Below are 21,696 nucleotides of genomic sequence, written 5' to 3'. Positions count from 1 at the left end.
TCAACAAAATTGCTTCTAGCTGAATTATTGCTTTTACCAATAGTGTGCATATATGAACATGATTGGCTCAGATTTCTACCATTTATGTGACATTATACCTGTGAGACATGGGTCTCTGGAGAAGTCCCCACTTCTACAGCGAAGTGTAGCATGGGTTCTCTTATTGGGTTCAAGTAACTCAAGCAGAACACAAATGCTTTTCTTGAAGTCTTTGGAATGAAACAGCCTGTGCTGCCACATTCCTCCTGGCAATAGCACAGATTCTGCAACTTTGCAGCTTGTCAGAAGCACTACTAGATTTTACTCTTGTGTCCTAATCTGAACCCAAGATGTGTTCTCATTAGTATCCATTTCCATAAAAATACAGAAACCCCTGGGCCAGCATAGACAAAAATAAAAACATATCGAATGAGGTGTGGTAGACACAAATACAGTTTTTATATTGAAGTTTACAAGATATTTGAAGAGTGTATTAGCATGACCTGGGTTAAAAGAGTTACAACTGATTTTCATATCTTAGCCACAGTGCTGCTAGCAAAAATAAAATATTAAATGTGATAAACAGATACTGCGACTGTGAAATTTACACTGAATGATTATTTAAAAATGATCTGTTTTTAGCTAACCTCATACAGGAGTCAGTTTGGCAGCAAAATCTTAAAGGTATCTTGTCCATTCTGGTGAAGATTCACAAATTATCTTGGGTTACAACCTAGGAGCAGATCAAAGGTCATACATTTTAGACAAACATGGTTAGATGATAATCTTTCATCAGAAACTCTGAATGCTGAAGTTCCTTCAATGGTTACTACATAGTAATCTATTAAAAAATATTGCCATTCTTTCTCCCAGCCATTCACCTGTAACTTTCTGCATGAGGCTAGCCTATGCTACATTAATAGCAGAAAATGTCCATGGTTTCAGGGACTATAGGGAGATAATTTGAAGAGTACTTACACTTATGATATACTCAATATCACTTGTGATGCCAGTAATAACCAGACTGTCTCTAATTGGTGTTCCCTTAAATTCCAAACAAGAAAGACTTAGATGGTATATGAAAAACAGCATGTAGTATGCATTCTTTACTCTTATGTCAGCCCTATTATATTAAAAGCTTAACCAGGCAGTTCAGCATGAACATTTACTCCCATTTATTGTCCTCAATCAGAATATTTTCTGTGCTGCTGAAATTCCTATAATTTCCTATGAAGTGGGACAGTGGTTGCTATTGTTTTCTAACTTGAATTTGTAGAGAACTCACTGTACTTGCTGGTTATTTTTTGTGTATGTGTGTCAACTTGACACAAGCTAGAGTCATCAAAGAGGAAGGAGCTTCAGTTGAGGAAATGCTTCCACGAGATCTAGCTATAAGACATTTTCTCAATTAGTTATCAACGGGGGAGGGTCTAGCCCATGGTAGGTGGTGTCATACCTGGGCTGGTGGTCCTGGGTTCTATAAGAAGATGGGCCAAGCAAGCCATAGGAAGCAAGCCAGTAAGCAGCTCCCTTCCATAGCCTCTGCATCAGCTCCTGCCTCCAGGATTCTGTCCTGTTTGAGTTTCTGTCCTGACTTCCTTCAGTAATGAACAGCAATGCTGAAGTATAAGCCCAAATAAGCCCTTTCCTCCCTAACTTGCTTTTTAATCACGGTGTTTCATTGCAACAATAGAAACTCTAAGACATTCACTAATTTTCAGATTTTCACCTCTTATTCACTTAAGTCATGAACTACCACTTTCTTTTAACATAGGAGACTGTCCCTTAAACATTTCTTTTGGGGATCCTCTTTCAACTATTTTATTGTCTTAATTAACATAGAGGCAGCCACTGAAAATGTCTTATGATCTATAGAAGCTTTGAAATAATAAACATATACATTTTACATAAAAAACCTTATTTTTTCATTACACAGAAAATAAATACTAATTTAACTTTACTACATAAAAGTAGCTTTGTTTCTAGGAACTCTAAGTAAAAGGAAGATTCAGAATGGGAGGCAAAAAGAAATTGAACTGGGCTATGAAAACAAAAAATGAAAAGGGGTCTATATTCTGAAAACTTGAAATACTTGGATGTATGACCATAAAATGCACCTAATGCTTGGTAGAATGATAAAAATTCACTTAGGAAAATATACATTATAAGAACTACTAATAAACTGTCAGTTTTGCTTTGAGATAGCTTGCTTTAAATAAATCTTTTACTGTGAGTTTTGGAGTCTTGAATTTGTAAGCTTACCACTTAGTTTCAGTTTTAAATTTATACTTGGTGGCATAGTGTTAATATTCATTACCATTTTAAAGAGCTGGCTACTAACACAACTATTGGTAACTATTGAATCTGTGTTGCTCAGGATGGGGAGGGAAGAAAAAAAGGAGGGAATAAGATAGCATGGGATGGGATGGTCTTTTGTTTCTGATACACTATCGATAATGGGCTTTCTCTAGGGCTCCTCTTGGATATCCTGTTGTTGTCCTGAGTTGTGGAGATCCTGCAGTTTTGGATCTGTAGGTTCATCCCCTTCACATTCTCTGACAGTTTATGGATTCGGTGGATGTTGGGGTGCGTTAACTCATAGTTCTGGTTCTGGGCCTAGGTGGTAGCTGGATTGGTCAACGCTCCAGCTTTCCCTCCACATTGCTATCCAGGCAAGTTCTCCAGCACTGCCTTGGCTAGTAGCTTGCCCAAGATCCGTCAAACTCACACTCACACCACCAAGGCCATTTCTAATGTTTTGCCCAGGTGAGATGCAGGACTCTCTCTTCCTACTGCTGCAGGGGATAGATGGGGGTAAGGAGTCAGCTTTCCTGCTTTCATGCCCTCAGGGTCAGCTCTAGCGTGTTGTCCAGGAACCGCTCTCCTGTGTGCAGCAGCTGTTGACGGGCAGGAATAGCCCTCTCACTCTCATGACCCTGGTGGGCCAGCTCTCTTGCCTATTGCAGGTAGCATGGGGCAGGGTGAGGAAGGCATCTTTGCCTCACCCATGCCACCACATGACAGACAGGGGAGCAGGGTCAACTCTACTGCCCTTACCACCCTCAGAGAAGGTTCACCGGTGTCCCTGACAATAGGTTCAGCTCTAGTGTGCTGTCCTGGTGAGCTGCACACCAATGGTGAGGGGTGAGGTTCCTGGGTGTGGTGGGGGGTTGTTAAGCTCTCCCCTGAGAGGTGGGGCCAGCTCATCTGCCATAGTATCCAGCAAAGAGCTATTATCCCAGGGCAAAAAGGGCAGGGCTAGCTCAGCTCAACCCTCAGATTTCCACACATGTGGTTCCTATCACCCACTGTACATACGCAGGCCATGGACATCATCACAGACACCAGCTGACACAGGACCACAGACCCAGACATGGCCTTCTGCAGTAGCCGGGTCCCAGGAAGTCATCATGACCCCCGTGGCAGCACAGGCCATTCAGATCAGTATGGCGCAGTATGGCCCTCAGAAAGGAACATGTTCCCAGGTGACTGACCAGAACCTGGGAATCCTTCCTAGTTCAAAAATTCTTGTAATTGTAATGCTTGTGTCTTATTTATATTGTGAAATTAGTATTTAAACTAAAGTAGCTTTTAAACTTAAAGCAGAATTCCAGAAGTCTAACTATAGTGCACTTAGGTTTCAGAGTAGTGCAAAGAGAATGGGTCATGTTCATTTGAGGTTTTAGTCTTTATAGTATCATGGATCTGTCCCTATGTTGTCCACTGCTGTATGACTAAATATTCATTCGGATATTATGTGTGGAGACATAGTGCCAGGCACCCAAACTGTATATGTTTATTAACTAGACAAACATGAAGCCTACCCTCATGCAGTATGTTCCATGCTAAAAAAGATAATGCTAAATAATAAACTCATTAAAAATGAAGATAGGGTCTTTAACCCGGGAGCCTGCATGGAACTGACCTAGATACACTGCATACATGTTACAGTTATGTAGCTTGTTCCTCTTGTGGCACTCCTAACAGTGGAAGCAGGGGCTGTCTCATACTCTTTTACTGGCTTTGTGACCCTCCTCCTCATACTGGATCACTTGCCCAGCCTTAAAACTTGGACAGGGGCGTTGTCTTACTGCAACTTGATATGAAATGTTTTGTTGCTATCCAGTTGAGACCTGCCCTTTCATGAACAGAAACAGAAAGGAGTGGATTGGGGGTGGGTGGGAACAGAGGGGAGTTGGGAGGGAGCGATAGAAAAGGGAGGAGGGAGGGGAAACTGCAGCCTGGATGTAAAATAAATAAATAAAGCCCTTCTACATACAAATGGTAAATGGGCTGAGAAAGAAATCAGGGAAAAAACACCCTTGACCATAGCCACAAATAATATAAAATATCTTGGTGCAACTCTAGCCAAGCAAGTGAAAGACCTGTATGACAAGAATTTCAAGTCTTTGAAAAAAGAAATTGGAAAAGATATCAGAAGATAGAAAGGTCTCCCATACTCATGGATCCATAGGATAAACATAGTAAAAATGGCCATCTTAACAAAAGAATCTACAGATTTAATGCAATCCTAATTAAAATCCCAACACAATTCTTTACAGACTTTGAAAGAACAATACTCAACTAAACAACCCTGTACAATAAAAGAACTTCCGGAGGTGTCACCATCCCAGATTTACTAGTAAATTTACTAGTAATAAAATTCACCTAGTATTGGCATAAAAACAGACAGGTAGATCATTGGAATCGAATCAAAGATACATATGTAAATCCACACACCTATGAACATCTGATTTTCAACAAAGAAGCCAAAATTGTACAATGAAAAGAAGAAAGCATCTTCAACAAATGGTGCTGGTATAACTGGATATCTGCATGTAAAAGAAAGCAAATTGATCCATCTTTATCACTCTGCACAAAACTCAAGTCCAAGTAGATCAAAGAACTCAATATAAATCCAAACACACTGAACCCAATAGAGGAGAAAGGGGAATAGCCTTGAATGCATTGACATAGGAAACAACTTCCTAAGTAGAACACCAACAGTGCAGACACTAAGACTGACAATTAATAAATGTAACCTCATGAAACTGAAAAGCTTTTGTAAGGCAAAGGACACCGTCAATAGGACAAAAATGGCAGCCCACAGAATGGGAAAAGATCTTTACCATCTTTACATTTGAGAGAAAGCTAATTTCCAAAATATTATAAAGAACTCAAGAAACTAGACATCAAAATACCAAATAATCCAATTAAAATGATGTATAGAGAATCTCAACAGAAAAATCTAAAATGACTGAGATACAATTAAAGAAATGTGCAACATCCTTAGCCATCAGGGAGGTGCAAATCAATACTAATTTGAGATTCCACATGTCAGAATGGCTAAGACAAAAGACACAAGTGACAGCTCATGCTGGAGAGGATTGGAGTAAAGAAAACTATCCTCCCATTGCTGGTGAGTGTGAAAACTTGTACAGCCTCTATGAAAATCAATATGGAGGTTTCTCAGAAAATTGAGAAGCAATCTACCTCAAGACCCAGATATAACACTCTTGGACATATACCCAAAAGATGCTCAATCATGCCACAAGGACATTTGCTCAACTATGTTCACAGAAGATTTATTCATCCAGTATTCTTACTCTCAGCTATCCCCAGCTTCCATCTGTGTATCTCCCTTAGTTTTCCCCAAAGAACATTTGTTTGTTTACTTATATTTTTTCTTATTTCTATAGACAGCTCTGAAAAAATGCCACAGAGAAATAGTTAAAAGTTTAGTGTTCTGTGCTGGAGGTTCTTATGCAAAATAATGATTCACAGAGTCAAAATTATTTGAAGATTTTTTTTCTATGTTATCTCTTGATCTTAGTATTTAGACCATATTTGGTCCTCATTTGTAGGGAGCATGGAGTATTCTTAATGGTAGCTTAGAGTATTACTTGAGAATAAATGTTTCAGTCATTGTCATTACAAAGTCCTAGAAAGCTAAGAGAGTGGATATAAGTACTTTCAATCAATTCACAATTCTTCCTCACATCCATTTCTTTTCATATTTTATTTGCATAATAGTATCAAATACATAATTATGTAAAATCTCTGCTTGTTAGCTTATTCATGTTGCTTTCTTTTGAAAGAAAGGGCGAAATGGGGGATAAGAAGGAGAGAGAGAGGAAGACAAGAGGAGGAGGGGGAGGGAGGGAGAAGAACAGAGAGAGAGAGAGAGAGAGAGAGAGAGAGAGAGAGAGAGAGAGAGAGAGAGAGAGAGAGAGAGAGAATGCATTTGGGTAGGTAAGGAGGTGGGCAGGACCTGGGAGAAGTTGAAGGAGGATGACCAACTATATTGTATACAGAATTTTTAAATAAATTTTATTTAAATGTTCAATATCCTTATTCATCTGGAAAACGCAAATTTTAAAAAGAAGAGTTCTATAAAGCTATTTTTATTGCCATCAGAACAGGCTCTGTTCATGACGGAAACAACTATTGTAATGTTCCCTCCTAACCCTTACTCACTGGTCATTTTTTTGTACCATTCTGTGTTACATTAATGCCAGTTCTAGGTGACTGTTTATTTCATTTGTGCTTTTAAATAGAATACAAATGTGGGGTCTTTTCAATAACACTAATTTGGATGTGTTGGGTTTGGTTTATTCTTCTGCTTGCAAACCTAAACAGTTAGGTTTACACATTAACAGTCCTAGTAATCGCCATCATAACTGCTTAAGTATTTGTCCAGTTTCTTTTGTTTCAGAACCCTCAAAAATGGTGAAAGCTCAACTTGATGAGAAGCTATTTATTGCCATATCTATATGACTCTTCCCTTGACAAAAAGAAACAAAACAAATTCATTTCTCAAATCTAGATTTTTTTTAATTTTTAAGAGTATATTCTAGGAGCTACCATTATAAAACTTATTTATTGGTCTCTGATACAAGAATTCCATTACTAATAATCACCATTTTGTATTTATAGGAATGAATGTAAGCAAAAGTGAGATAACAACAGAAGCTTCGTTGAAACCATCTAGGAGATCCTTGCCTTGCCTGGCTCACAGCTATGCTCATTCAAAAAGCTTGAGCCAATCTGCCTCACTCTTCCAGTCAACTGAGAGTGAATCTCAGGCTCCAACTTCTGTAACATTTCTTTCTGCTGACAAGCCTGAGCACGGTGAGTGGCAGTTTATATTATCTGCTGTTAAGTTTTTAAAAAATAAGGCATTTTAATAATTGCTTTTTTCCTGCTTTGCTACATTTGGCTAGTATTTACTTAACTCTTTAGGAATGAGTCTGGCGAAAGTAGGAAATCAGTACAGTATATGGGTCCTAGGAAAGGCTAGTTGGCTAGATGTATGTTTATTTCTGTCTTGCTTTACAAGCTGCCTATCCCATGGGAATCTGAACTTTATATTGGGTGTGTTAAGAGGAAGACAAAGCCAGCTCATGAGTCACCAGCTCATATGCCTCCTATTTTATATCCCTGTTGATAGAACATCCCTGGCAATAATTTACAGACTGTATTCAGTAATGTGTCAGCAATAAAGAATTCTATTTCCTTTCAAAAAGCACCACCTGAAGACACTCAAAGGGATTGCACACAAAAGTAAGAAATATGTACATAAACACAAAACCTCAGACAGATTAAATATTGCTAGAAAAACAGATAATTCAAAAGCAATAATGAAAACTATCAAGTAGTTATTTAGTAAATTATCAATTCTCCAACATAAATAAAGGAGAAATAAAATTATACATATCATCTTAAACAACTAGGAAAAATCACCCCCCAAAAAATACCAGCAATTAGTACATACCTTTAAATTATAATGCTACATATAAATGGTTTTAATTCTGAAATAAAGGTATAGATTGACTGACTCATCAGAATACAAAAATAAGATCTAGTACTTCCTGCCATTAGGAATCTCACACCATCGCCATGCACACACACACACACACATACACACACACACAGAGAGAGAGAGAGAGAGAGAGAGAGAGAGAGAGAGAGAGAGAGAGAGAGAGAGAGAGAGAGAGAGATAGGCAGCATGGACAATGCCCACAGACACTCAACACAGACAAAATCTCAGCACAGAAGAGGAAAAGAAAGCCTGAAATCTCACACCTAGCCAATAAACTATTCACAATTGATACCTGCTGAGAAACAGAAAATCAGTTTTCTTCCATGGCTTGACACTGGGTATATCAACCATACTCCAAAGTGGGCTTCATAAGCAGTAGTTGGCCAACACAAATGGGACTTTTGTCTCTGTGTGTGTGTGTGTGTGTGTGTGTGTGTGTGTGTGTGTGTGTGTTTTAAGAAAGGGAAAGAACATAGATATGGCTGGGTAGGGAGGTGGGAGAAGAGCTAGAAGGAGTTAAGGAGGGGAATTAATACCAACATGTATGAAATTCTCAAAAATAAGTAAATAAAAACATTATTTTAAAACATGCTAAAATGATTGAAAGTTGATTTCTTTCTAGTGATTCAAGAATGGATATTTCAACATAAGAAAATCAATAAATGTAATATATCAGGTAAAGAAACTGAAGGACATTAATATCAAAGTATTCTCAATAGAAACAAAAATGACCTCTGATAAATTCAAAAACCTTTTATCATGAAAACTCTTGAAGAAATTAGCAATATAAGGAATATGACTATATGTAATAGAAATTATATTCAGCAAAGCTACCAATAACATTTTATTGAATTGGGCAAAAGTTAAATCATTGCTCTGGGTTCAGAATGAGATAAGTATCCATTTTTGCCTTCTGTTACTCAAATGCATTGAGTAAATGCATTGCTTTTAATCATAGCACTCAACAGGTTTAGGCAGAAGTTCATGATGTTGAGGCCAAACCGGGCTATATAGTGAGGTCCAGGCTAGCCTGTCCTCCATAGACAATCTCTTTCTCAAACATGGAAGCAGGCAAAACAAAGCCACACTACAGTTCCATAGTACTAAAGACAACATGGCACAGGCACAGTATTCAATACATGGACTAAAAAAATCTCTGCATCTATAGTCACCTCACAGTGACAATGTTGCCAACATAGATGTTGTAGATAAAAGAATCGTTAGCAAACACCTGAAAAATAACATGCAGAAGAAACTCTATACCTCTGTATCATCATTCACAAAAAGCAAATCAGAATAGATCAAAGGCCTTGGCATAAACCAGAAACTTAAGAGGGAAAAATAAGAACACTTAAAAATATTCTAAGACTTTTTGAATATGACTCCAATGGCTAAAAAAATAATAAGAATTGACAAATGGGACTGCATCAAATTGAAATGCTTTTGCATAGCAGAAGAAACAAGGAAGGGACAGCTATTCATCTGTTGGTAGATTAATTTCCAGAATAAAGATCTACAAGAAAAAATAAACACATAAAGAACAAACAATCAGAATGATCAAAGGACTGAGAAGACAATTTATAAATGAAGGAGTAAATGGACGACAAGTACATATAAAATATCTGACAAGTGAAGTCATCAGGGAAATTGAGTGTAAAGCTCCATCAAGTTCCAGGCTTGGTAAACTGTGTCTGAAACCCAACACTGTGGATGTGGAGAATGGCAGATTATTAGTCTGAAGCCAGCATGGTCAATATATAATTGTTTCAAAGCCAATCTCAGCTATAGGGTGAGAATCTATCTAAACAAAACAGAAAACCAAACAGACAAATAACAACAGCAAAATCTTCTAAAATGTACTTCCATCTTGTTTCAAAGCCAATCTCAGCTATAGGGTGAGAATCTATCTAAACAAAACAGAAAACCAAACAGACAAATAACAACAGCAAAATCTTCTAAAATGTACTTCCATCTTATCTCATTTGGAATGGCTATCAGTCAAACAAGAGAGGGACAAACAAAGCAACTAAACAAATCATACTAATAAATTTTGGAGAGGATATATGTAAACAAAGAACTCTATACACTATTAATAATGCAAAATAGTTGTAAATTCATTTTGGAAATTAATTTTTATGCTTCTAAACGAAGCAAAGGCCGAATATAGTAAGGATACCTACATGCCCATGTATATTAACGCCTCATTTATAATAGCTTTTACAGAGCCATCTTATGCCCATCAATACATAGACGGGTAAACAAAATGTGACCTTTATTCACAATAGAATATTATCCATCAATACAGAGAATGGAATGCTTGTCACTTCAGGGAAAAGAATAGAATTGGAGATGTTCATATTAAGTGAGATAAGGCCAGACTCAAAGAGACAAATAGAATATGCTTTGAATCTGGGGAAGGAAGGCACAGTCAGGAAAGCAAAGTCAAAGTCAGACTATTAGAGAATAATAAAAGGATCAGTAAGAGGCAGATAGGGAAAAGAGAGGGAAATGGGAAGGCCATAAAAGATTTGAGAAATGTAAGAAAATTTCACAATGAATCCAGTTGTTATGGAATTAATATATTTAAAAGTAAGAAATACCAACTGTTTTCATTCATAGTGATACCAAAACAGTAAAGAATTGATAACTAGAGATGAGGTGGTATTGTGTAGCATGAATTGTTAGAGAGTCTTATTAATAAAAGCAAACTCAGAGCCAGGTATTGGGGTGAATGTTGGAAGATCAGAGAAGTAGAACCAGCCACAGCTTCCTCACCTTGCAAATTCCTCTGCTGATCCCGTTTCCTCAGTCTGGAAGCCTCTGAGTCCTCATCCAAATGGGTCTCAGCTGAACTGATGCTCAAAAGCCTAAAAGCTTAACCAGGCCAAAAGCTTCTAGTTTCTGGTCCTCATGCCTTGTATGCCTGTTTGCTTTCTGCCATCACTTCCTGGGATTAAAGGCTCTTGTTACCACGCCTGGCTGTTTCTTGTGTGGCCTTGAACTCACAGAGATCCAGGTGGATCTCTGCCTCTGGAATGCTAGGATTAAAGGCGTGTGTGCCACCATTTTCTGGCCTCTATATCTAGTGGCTGTTCTGATCTCTGACCCCAGATAAGTTTATTAGAGTGCACAATATTTTGGGGGACACAATATCACCACAGTATTGGGAGCAGAACAGAGTTGAATTTTAAAGGATATACCAAAAGAGATGCCATAGTGAAGAAAAATTGGAGCTGGCATACTCTTGTTCACACATTTACTCATGGAAGACACATAATATACTTTTAGACAACCCCGATCATAAAATGGAGCCATACTCTGTCATTCAATAGATGCTTATATTTTCCCATTCTCCTCTTGATGTTTTTCCAATGAAAATGTATTCCATTAAGAGTCTTTATAAAAATGCAGAATTTTGTTTTACTTTTCTTTTTTTAAGCTATGTTGTTAACACACAGAAAAGTTAATTGTTTGTGTGTGAAGGGACATATGTCACAAACAAAATGTCTCCCAAGCTGGATTGATGATGGTTGATGTTGGAAAACATCTTTCCCTGATAATTTTGAAAGACTCCTCTTTGCTCTCAGGAGAGACATCCTGATGTTGACATATGTGACCACGATGGCACAAAATGCCTTGTGTGGGAACACTCCAAATTCATTTTTATATCCCCCTCCCCCTGTACCATCAACATAGACTTAGTTCCCTTAAAACTGAGACCTTTTGGAACCTGACGCCCAAAACTGTTGTGCGGGTCTATTGGGTAATCTGGACTTTGCAGTGGTATCATTGAGTGTCCTCAAAAGAGCAGGAGTTCCTTTTATAAAAGATTGTGGATTGTCAGATTGATACTTCTTCCCTGTTCACTTCATTTCCTGAAAGTCAGGGTCAGCTTGTGAAAAGTTGTTAAGCTAGCAGTTCTTTCTTCTTCTGGACAACTTGGGAATACTAATATTTTCTTTTCAATAATAGAGCAACACTTTCTATTATAGTCAACTTACAGTCATTTACAATGGTGTTAATTGCTCAAGAGAATGAGCATGTTAAAATGTAACATAGGTGGTGTTTTGTTAAAAGTTAAATTTTGACTGTTGTTCAAATAAAATTTAAATCTGCATACATTAACTTAAAACTCTTTTTTTTTAATTGAGCATCATTTAGACATCAGGTATTATAGGCATTTTATAGTTATGCATTTATTTCCCCAAATTACAAAGTGTCTTTGTTTTACAGTTAATTCTGAGGAGAGTAAAAAAGACTCTACTCTCAAATGTTCCTTTGCTGACTTCAGTGAGTTTTGCTTGGGTGAGTTAATTTCCAAGTTATTTTCCTCTCGCCAAAAATAAACTATGTTCTTCAAATCTAGAATAATTTTGCATAAAAATGTTCATTTTGGGGTCTTTAAAATTTGAGCAGTGAATATAAAAATCTGAGTTTTATAATTATTAATTGACTTATCACACAATTTAAAACTCAAATAATATGAGACTGCAGTGAATAATACTATAACAAAATGTCAGTGAATTTTACTTTTAACTTCTTATGAATTTCTTTCCATTCTATACAAATAAATATATTTACACTGATATCATGAAATGTACCAAATTTTGCCACTGAATGCTTTTTGTGCTAGTAAAGTTGAAAGATCTATCCTGGTTCTCCATTAGTGAATAATATACATGTCCTATAAAGTTCAAAATTAATCTATAACTAACAGATACTGATCATGAGTTTTCTTTATGAAAATACTGTTGATGTGTTTGCATTGCCTTTTTGATTAAGTGTGGTGAGACTGAAGACTTCTAATTTTTAATTTTAATTTAAGAATTTTAAAATTCTCTGATCACACCAGCAACACATGATCAGGTTTAATTTGTCTAGGGGGTGACATGAATATCCACACTTTTTATTATTTCCTGGCTAAACATAAATGTAGCCAAGACAAAAAATGCCTAGCCCAATGTTTTTTATCTTGTTCTAATTCTTTAGAGATTGTCAAGACATTTCAACATTTGCACTACCTTGAACTGTTTGTGACAACATTCTGAGAACTACAAATTAATCATGTTTTCATAATATTTTTAAAGCTGGCATAGAAACAGGGCTACCTTATTAATTTCCTAATTAAACATTATCTGGTTCATTTCACATAAAAAATCAAAAGGAACATTTCATCAGAACACAAGAAAGTTTTTTGCTTCAATACCTCATTTTGTAGCATGATCTTCAGTCACTCATTTTCTGAAAACAAAACAACATGAAAATACTTGGTTTTCTTTATTCAACACATCCACACAGGTAGTAAAGTTTACATTAAATTTTTACTAAATTAGTACCACTTAATACTTTAACAATTACTCCAGAATCAAAATACTCTCATTACAATTCCACAGATCTTATTTTTTTTGAAAATTTGTTATTCCAAATTGAATGTATTTTTTCCTAAACCCAGTAGATTGGAACAAATTGTGTTGGTGGGTCTCAACCCATCTGATATTGATATCCTTCTACTTGTCCAGCTTTACACTTGATATTTTATAATTTGTCAGTCTATAACTCCAGTATTCAGAATGCTGAAATAGATTACAGCTTTCAGGTTAATCTGAGCTGATAGCAAGACTGACATTAAAAAGGAGAGAAAAAAAACTAACCCATTTCAAATTTTGCAAACCGTATTTAAATGGAAAACTGCCATTATAAGGAAATTTGCTAATATTTGTGTGACTATAATCATGCTGAACACCCACATAATCCATGTGGATATAGATCCTAGTTGACAGATACTTTTATCACTTATCTCTTAGAAGGTTCTCTTTACAGTAGGTGGGGATTAACAAGGAAGTCTACAATTGGCCATGATGTGGAGAATAAACGACTGCAGAGTTCTCAGCCCTTATTGAACATATATACTACATCCAGTCTTCCAACAGATCAAAGTTCATGGTAGAGGAGGGGGAAGAAAGAGTATAATAGCTTGAGAAGTGGGTGACTAAAGGAAACAGTGTCTATAGGATACAGCAGGGAAGTTGCAGATATAACTCACAGTATTTATGACAGCATGCACAAAATGTATGCAACCCCAAACCAGACCAAATTCCAGCCTGGAGATGGGAGTTTGGTGTGAAATTCAATGACTAGCCCTGAAGATATTGTCTCTGTGACATTGTCTCATTCTGCTGTGAGAGGAAAAGACAGTCTTCTCTAACAGTGTAGTCCTCAGTAAGTCAACCACTCTCTAATAGAAGACCACACATGTAAAGATGTTTGGGCAGTACAAATTGGTCTTGACAAGGAAAAAAAAGTTAGGTGGATTTGAAAGTAGTCCTGTGTCTGAGATGAGTATGATATTAAAAGTATAAAATAGTCAAATAACAAAAAATAAAGTCTACTGCATCTCTGTAATATGATGTTTTCCTTATCATTGAAAGGAGGTCAAAGGAAGTAAAAAGCATTGAGTATAATTAAATAAACATGAGCATGTCAGCAATGCATGTTCAGCTGCAAATGCCAAGCAGTCTTATTTTCTGCATTTGCCTTCAGAGCACCATTGTATCTGAAGGCATTAAACAGGAATTTCCAAGCACTGTGAACCAAACAAGTGCATCTGTGTAATGACTTTCCCTTTTCACAGTGAACTACTTGGCACTGCTCATGAGAATATTAATGCTGCACTATAACTGACTGCATGTAGACACTGTTTCATTGAGGACTGATATTTCCCCTTCCTTGAAGGAGGAGCTCTGAAGGAAGAACTTATTTTTATTGCATTAGAACTTATGCTTCCTACAGAGCTGATATTTTATCTACTTCTCCAGCTGCTATGATAAACATCCTGATAAAAACAACTTAAGGAAGGAGGATCTATTTTTAGGCTCATAGTTCAAGTGTTTGGTCCATCACGGTAGGGAAACCATGCAGGCTAGAGCTTGAGGTAACTGGTCACTTTGCATCACCTCTTAAGGGCAGAGTGCAAGTGGTGTTTGTGCTCAGCCACTAATTCCATTTATATAGTCCAGCACACAAGCCAAATAATGTAGGGTGGGTCTTCCCACTTCAGTTAACTTAACCAATTTAGTTCCTCACAGATATGGCCAGAGCTTAGCCTAACCTAGATGACCACTCACATGCTTGCCCTGTGGCTGGTGTTTTAGATTATTCCAGATCCTATCAAATGACAAACAGTACTAACAATCACGGTTGCCTTCTTCAAGTCTTTCTTGATTAAAATGTACTTTTCTAATCCAGCCATCGATCAAATCATTCTTGTATCTACTAACTCTGTAATTGTGGCATTTTATTTCATGTCTCTGAGTATTTGTGATTTGATTTGTAAATTAGAATCAATAATTTATAGTTTGTCTGACTCTTGTCTTAAACAAAGAAGCATAGTTTTACCATGGCTACTAGGACACCCAAAAAAATTCATTGATGTGTTTAGTGACTCAGTTTATTTTCACATTTAAATTCTGATGAATCCCCATGTCTTTGCCATACCAATTAATGTTTAGAGATCCTATTACCATCAAATATGACACTTATGATGTAACATAACAACAGTAATACACTGAACTTCTTATCACACAACACTTTTCTTAGTTCATCTCATGTAATTCTCATAAAATCCCTTGAGGGTGAGTTTATTATTATCACCTCTTGAAAAATTTGAAAACTAGTTCTCAATGGATACAATAAATTTTCAGATGATGAAAAACTACCAAATAGGGAATGGGAGTTCCCTGGAAGTCTTAATCCTCAACCTCTCTTTCATTATTATCACATGCACAAAGATCTTTAAGGTAAAACATAAATAGTGCTGTCCACATAAGACTCATTCTGTAATATTTTCAGTTTCTAACTGGGATTAAACTGCATGGAAAAATGTACTTGTGGAAATGATTGATTAAAACTAACCAGACTTTCAAAACTTATTGTTGTTTGTTTTCTCCATTCTATTGTGTGACATAATGCTGAATTCTGCTTTTCCTGAAGCATCTCATAAAGTCAGAATGTCATTGCCATCTGTATTTATAAAACACACACACACATACATGTGCATGCACACAAGTGTGTACATGGGTTCAATAGTACACATTCAGTTATGTTATTCCTTTATTCACCCATGCATTCACATAAATCATTCAACAAAATTATAATTTTGAAATCATTAGTTTTGGAATCCCATTAAAGTTGGAAAATGACAAGGATATGATAATTAACATGGATGTGTTTGATTATGACTAGACAATTTAAAATTAATTAACTTAGAAATAAAATAAACTTATCTAATCAAAACCAGTATATTTGACTTCAGCCAGTCAAAATGTGTGTTTATCCAATCAAATTGTAATGTCAAAACTTTGTTAATGTTATTAATGCCTCTTAGTAAGGGGTCTTACTAAAAAGTTAAGACATTTACTTGGTTTCTACAAGCTCGGTAGTTCAGACTGACTGAGTAGTAATTGTTGCTTCTTAGAGTAATATGGCTAAATGATTATATGGTAATTTTGCTTTCCTTACATTGACATTATCTCTATCAAATTTTATTAGTTTCCCAAAAGCATTTCATATCAAATATGATATAAGGAACAACTACCTACTAACATAGCTAACCTACTTAAAGGTTACAGACATAAGAGAATTATTCTTAAATCCCCATTTGCGGTGATGACATTACATTTATGGCAAACATTTTAAGTTATTTGTCAAACTTGTATAATTAACAGGTATTCTTGGTTCAACTTTCAAAACACATTCAGAATATGACCACTGCTTACCCCATTCACTCTTTTACGTAGTCTGGTCGATGACTTCCTGGCTATCCCGGTGCAATGGGTGTCTAATTAGACTCTCTGATCAAACTCTTGCATCCTTACAGTCTATTTTCCACAGTGCTATACTGAAAGGAAAATTAAATTTCATTATTTCTCTGCTCCAGTCTTTCCAGGGTTTCTCATTGCTTTTAAAATATAAACTTACTTCGGCCTTCAGAGGCCCTGTGAAATCTGGGTCTATTCTATATAGGCCAGTTTTTAATGCTCCTTTTCAGTAAAAGTGCTGCAGTCAACTTATTCTTGTGATTTTTCATTCATCATAATATTGCTCTCATCTCAGAACCTCACATTAAAATAAACCCGATCTACACCATCTCCCCATTCTGTCCCAAAGCATCTCTTCAGAACGGGTATTGTGACTTAAAATTGTATGATTTATTTAGGGATCCCTACTGGAGATGAAAATGTAGAGACCTTGTTCATCATGTTAGCATTTGTAGCCCTATAATCAACAATATTATATGATACCTATTTTATGCACAAAAATATTTTAAGATCAATTACAGGAGTGAGGAGCAGAAATAAGTCAGATTATATTGATACATCCACACACTTTCAGAGAGTCTGGTGTACCATCTTCTGGCTGCTTTGCCATTCATTACAAGGAAAAATGAACAACAACCTGTTAGGAATAAATGCTTGGCAAATTTTTGCCCTGAATAAGATAAGATGTTATGTGGAGTAAACACTGGTGCACAGGCATACTAGAGTTCTCTGAGTACTATCAATAGCATGGATGGAACTCTCTTGCAATAGTAGTATAGAAATAAGTTATGGTTATAGACAAATAAGAAGTATAGGAATAGAAAAACTTTATTACTTCCTGGGTCCTCATTATCACTATATTAAATCCCTGAATAATCTATATAGGGATCATCCAAAGAAAGTTCCATATGGATAATTATAAAAAAATGAATATGTTATCATTCAAAGGGGGTAATTTTGTATGCCAATCCTACATCTTACTACCTGGATTCACACCATTTGTACGTCAGCTTTCTGAGTTGTAAAATGAAGACATTGTTCATTCCCTTCTTATACTATGGATATCAAGCAGGATAGAATTAAGATTTTTGTGACAGTCATGCATTGGTGCTAGGTCCTGGGCTCGTTGCATGAGTTGGCTGTTTGAATCCTGGGACTTATGCAGGGACACTTGGCTCGGTCTGGGAGGGGGGACTGGACCTGCCTGGACTGAGTCTACCAGGTCAACCCCGGTCCTCGGGGGAGACCTTGATCTGGAGGAGGTGGGAATGGGGGGTGGGCTGGGGGGAGGGGTGGGCGAGAGGGGGAGAACAGGGGATTCTGTGGCTATTATGTTGAACTGAATGGTGTTGTAAAATAATAATAATAATAATAAAAAAAAAACCAAAAAAAAAAAAGATTAAAAAAAAAAAAGATTTTTGTGACAGTCAAGTAATACAATGTATGTTGGATAAGACATGTAAATTATAAACATGAAAATGTTAACCCACTATAATTATTTAATTATGCATTTTCATATATTCTGATAACCCTAGATAAACTTTAAATAGAAAAGTTTCAAATTAGGGAAACAGACTGATAATGTTCTCACATATTCAAAATTCTCCAAAAGGACCCTCATCCATTCCCAGGCATCACTCTTGTACCTTTGGTAAAATAGAATAAATAATTAGATGAAATGACATTATCAGAAATAATGGCAGTTGGAATATGATAGCTACTGAAATTATAATCTCAGTTCTGGCTGCAAAATTTATTCTTTTATCAAAGACACCTACTTAGGGTAGAAAATGAAAGGTATGTCCTTTTAAGAAACTCCAAATGCCATTTATCTTACAGATATATAAGTACTAGAATTGTAAATTAATAGCAAACAGAAGGAATATGTGTTGGTTTAATATTTTTTTCAAGTAATTTTTCATGGATTTTTTCCATTTAGTCCTAGGAAGTAATCCCTATAAATATTTTAATAAATATTTTAGTACTTCCCAGTTTTATGTTAGGAGACTCTTGCAAGCCCACTGTCATTTTAATAGTAAATGAGAAAGCCTAGATTTTTTTTTTTTTTTGGTTTTTCGAGACAGGGTTTCTCTGTGTAGCTTTGCGCCTTTCCTGGAGCTCACTTGGTAGACCAGGCTGGCCTCGAACTCACAGAGATCCGCCTGGCTCTGCCTCCCAAGTGCTGGGATTAAAGGCGTGCGCCACCAATGCCCGGCCCAGAAAGCCTAGATTTTAAGTTATATTGTTGAAGCTACAGTTCATACTTTTCTCACTCTATTAGCTTCCTTATGTCAACATGTGATTTAACTTTTCTTAAATTTCAAACTGTTTTCTTTTATTGGGTGCATGTTGTTAGACCTTTGGGGAAGGAAAAATCAGTAAGAGTTCTATTGGTTATGACAAATGTCATCAAGTGTTACTGGCCCAGAAGCTTCTGTGGTTGGTGCTTTGAAAGTCATTTTTTTCTTAAGTTTTCATTTTCTGAGTGTCAAGATGCAATTAAGTGCCAGAAGCACCATTAAATTACAAGAACTTTCAGGGGAAAGTGGAGAGTTACCATGTTTGTTAAATATGTATATTGTGAACCTTATTTTAATTTCTGAAATGCTATGATGTGAAGAAAAAGTTTATAGAAGGGAAAATATGATGGATGTTTAATACAAAATTTCAATGTTATTACTCATAGAATTTTTTATTTGAAATTTAATTGATATTGTAGGCATCTGTGGAAAAAATGCATTGTCAAACGAGGAGGTTTGAATACAAATAATACTGTCTTTAGTAAGACCCAAAACACACTGGCAGATTTCATTTATATTTCAGGAGATCCACTAGCAAAGGGGATTTGATTAGCTTCAGGAATCTAAACACAATATGGTCCTCTCCATTGTTGCCCACAGATGTAGACTGGCAGAAATACCAACTTAAGACAATTTAAAGTTCTGACAGTTATGATTCAAACATCCCCTGGTAAGAATAATAGAAAAGATCTAGAGCTGGGGCAGGAATGAATTTCTACTATGCCAAATCTAAAATAAACTATCGTATCTTCTTTTCATACTGTATTTTCCACTCTTAATCCTATTTTAACCTATACCTAGGGTATTTTTTCCTGGGACAGTGATAAAACACTCAGATGAAAGCAGCTTGGGGTGGGTTTATTTTCTTTCACTTACAGCTCAAGGCACAGTCCATCATGATACAGAAGTCAGGGCACCAGTAGCTTAACATACCTATCAATATCACATACTCTCTCAGCAAGCTAGTGTCCAGCTCACTTTCTCCATTTTATGCAGCCAAGTTTCCCTTGTCCATTGGATGATCCTCTCTATAATTAAAATGGTCCTAGAATATCAGTTGAAGTATTCAAGATAATCTTAGAAACTTCATTGCATGCCTTCTGTTATATATTTGTACGTAATCTTTGCTTTCTGGATTGATGCTTGTATCATTGTCAATTTGAGGATCATATTTACCATCTAGTGTTTACAGCATTTACATTTAATGAATGCATGAAACTTTTATATAGTTATGTTTTTCCCTCTTTGAATCTTCTGTTGCTCTCAAGTCTCCAGAGTGTTGCATGGCAGTCCTTTTTCTGCATGAGGCAGTAACATGCATAGTGGCATGGATTCCTGAGTATAAATATAGAGCAGAAGCACACCAGTTCTGCTACACATGGGATGAAGGACTTCAGGTTATGATTTCAACATCCTAAAAGCTAAAACCAAGGCTGCCAGCATGAATTTTAAAGATGTGGTAAAGTAATATATGACACTGAGACCCTTTTCTATTCCAGTCATGACTACCAAAACTGCTGCTGACTTATTTCTTATGTATGCTATATTCAATAAAATTGTCTTTTTTTAAAAAAAATGACTCTTTGATCTGACAAGTATTAGCATCCCTATCAACTTGACCCAAACACATCTTCTCTCCTCAGTCTTTACAAGGTCTTAGTCTCTTTTTCCTCTGCCTTTAGCACCTCAGTCTATTCTTTTCTTTGCAGTATTGGTTTTGTTAAAATAGAGATGATGCCACTCTGGTGTCACCCTGTTTAACTAAGATGAAAGATAAAGGCTACCCAGTGGTTCACAGATCTACAGATTCTACCCTTCTCCTCTACCGCCACTCTCACACATCACCATGTCATGCCCTTCTCTTTCCTTCCCCAGCAGCATCACTACCACTGCCTGGAACATGCAGGATGGCATATTCTACCTCAGGAACCTGTCCTTAGTAATCCTTTGCCTGTATCGTGCTTCCATTGAAATTCACTTCCCTCAATGACATTTTGTTCCAGGGTTAGTTCTGGGTGGCAGCTTTTGGCAACCTTTTTAAAAACATTACAGTCTTTCCCTACCTAATATTTACTTTACCAACTTCTCCTCCAGTTTCTATTTCTCATTGACTATATTAGTTTCTAATACATTTGTTGTTTCTTCTTTACCACTGTCAAGTTCATTGAGGTAGGAAGTACATTATTGTGCTTTGTGCTGTATCCCACCTGGAATCATCCAAAGTACACTGCAGAGCTAAATATATTTATCCATTGAATGGAGAGAAAATGTCACTAGAATAGGAAATAACAGGAATAGGTTGGCCTCTGGCATCTTTTTGACCTACTGGCCAGTGCAAGCTCTCCAGTGTTAGCCATCTTTTACCTTCTCCTGTTTAACCACACATGGGGATCCTGATTGCTGTCTCATGTGGGAAAGAAGAAAAGAATAGGGGCAGGAAGACAAGGAGAAACACACATACTAGCCCCTCCCTCCTGTCCAAACAAGAAGGCAAGTTGAAGGTACCAGAGATTTGGTAATTTCTCAAGTAAAGTCTAAAATGGCAACTTTCTTTTATCATATATAACAGCAAGAGACATGTCTACAATGTGCACTTATTGCTGTCACTGGATGACCTCTTCTTCCAGTTTTCATGGGTAACTTTCTGCTCTTCCTCTTCATATCTATACTTAAATGTCCTTACTGCTGTCCACTTTATTAAATTAACACCACTTCTTTTTTTGTTTGTTTGTTTGTTTGTTTGTTTTTCGAGACAGGGTTTCTCTGTGCAGTTTTGCGC

At 36.5% G+C, this 21,696-nt stretch overlaps 1 protein-coding gene across 1 annotated transcript in view; it reads left to right on the top strand.

Moving 5' to 3' along the window:
- The window catches only part of LOC143272741 (anoctamin-3-like), a 176,892-nt gene that overhangs the window by 52,483 nt on the left and 102,713 nt on the right, over positions 1-21,696 (top strand). The window contains exons 2-3 of the mRNA XM_076568719.1: positions 6,916-7,110; positions 12,035-12,106. Of these exons, the coding sequence (XP_076424834.1) occupies positions 6,916-7,110; positions 12,035-12,106 (267 nt within the window). The remainder of the gene's footprint in view (positions 1-6,915; positions 7,111-12,034; positions 12,107-21,696) is intronic.

The sequence above is a fragment of the Peromyscus maniculatus genome, chromosome 4, assembly GCF_049852395.1.
Source record: "Peromyscus maniculatus bairdii isolate BWxNUB_F1_BW_parent chromosome 4, HU_Pman_BW_mat_3.1, whole genome shotgun sequence".
In the NCBI taxonomy this organism is placed as follows: Eukaryota; Metazoa; Chordata; class Mammalia; order Rodentia; family Cricetidae; genus Peromyscus; species Peromyscus maniculatus.
The sequence above is the reverse complement of the archived record's forward strand: the minus strand, read 5'-3'. Positions and strand labels throughout refer to the sequence as shown.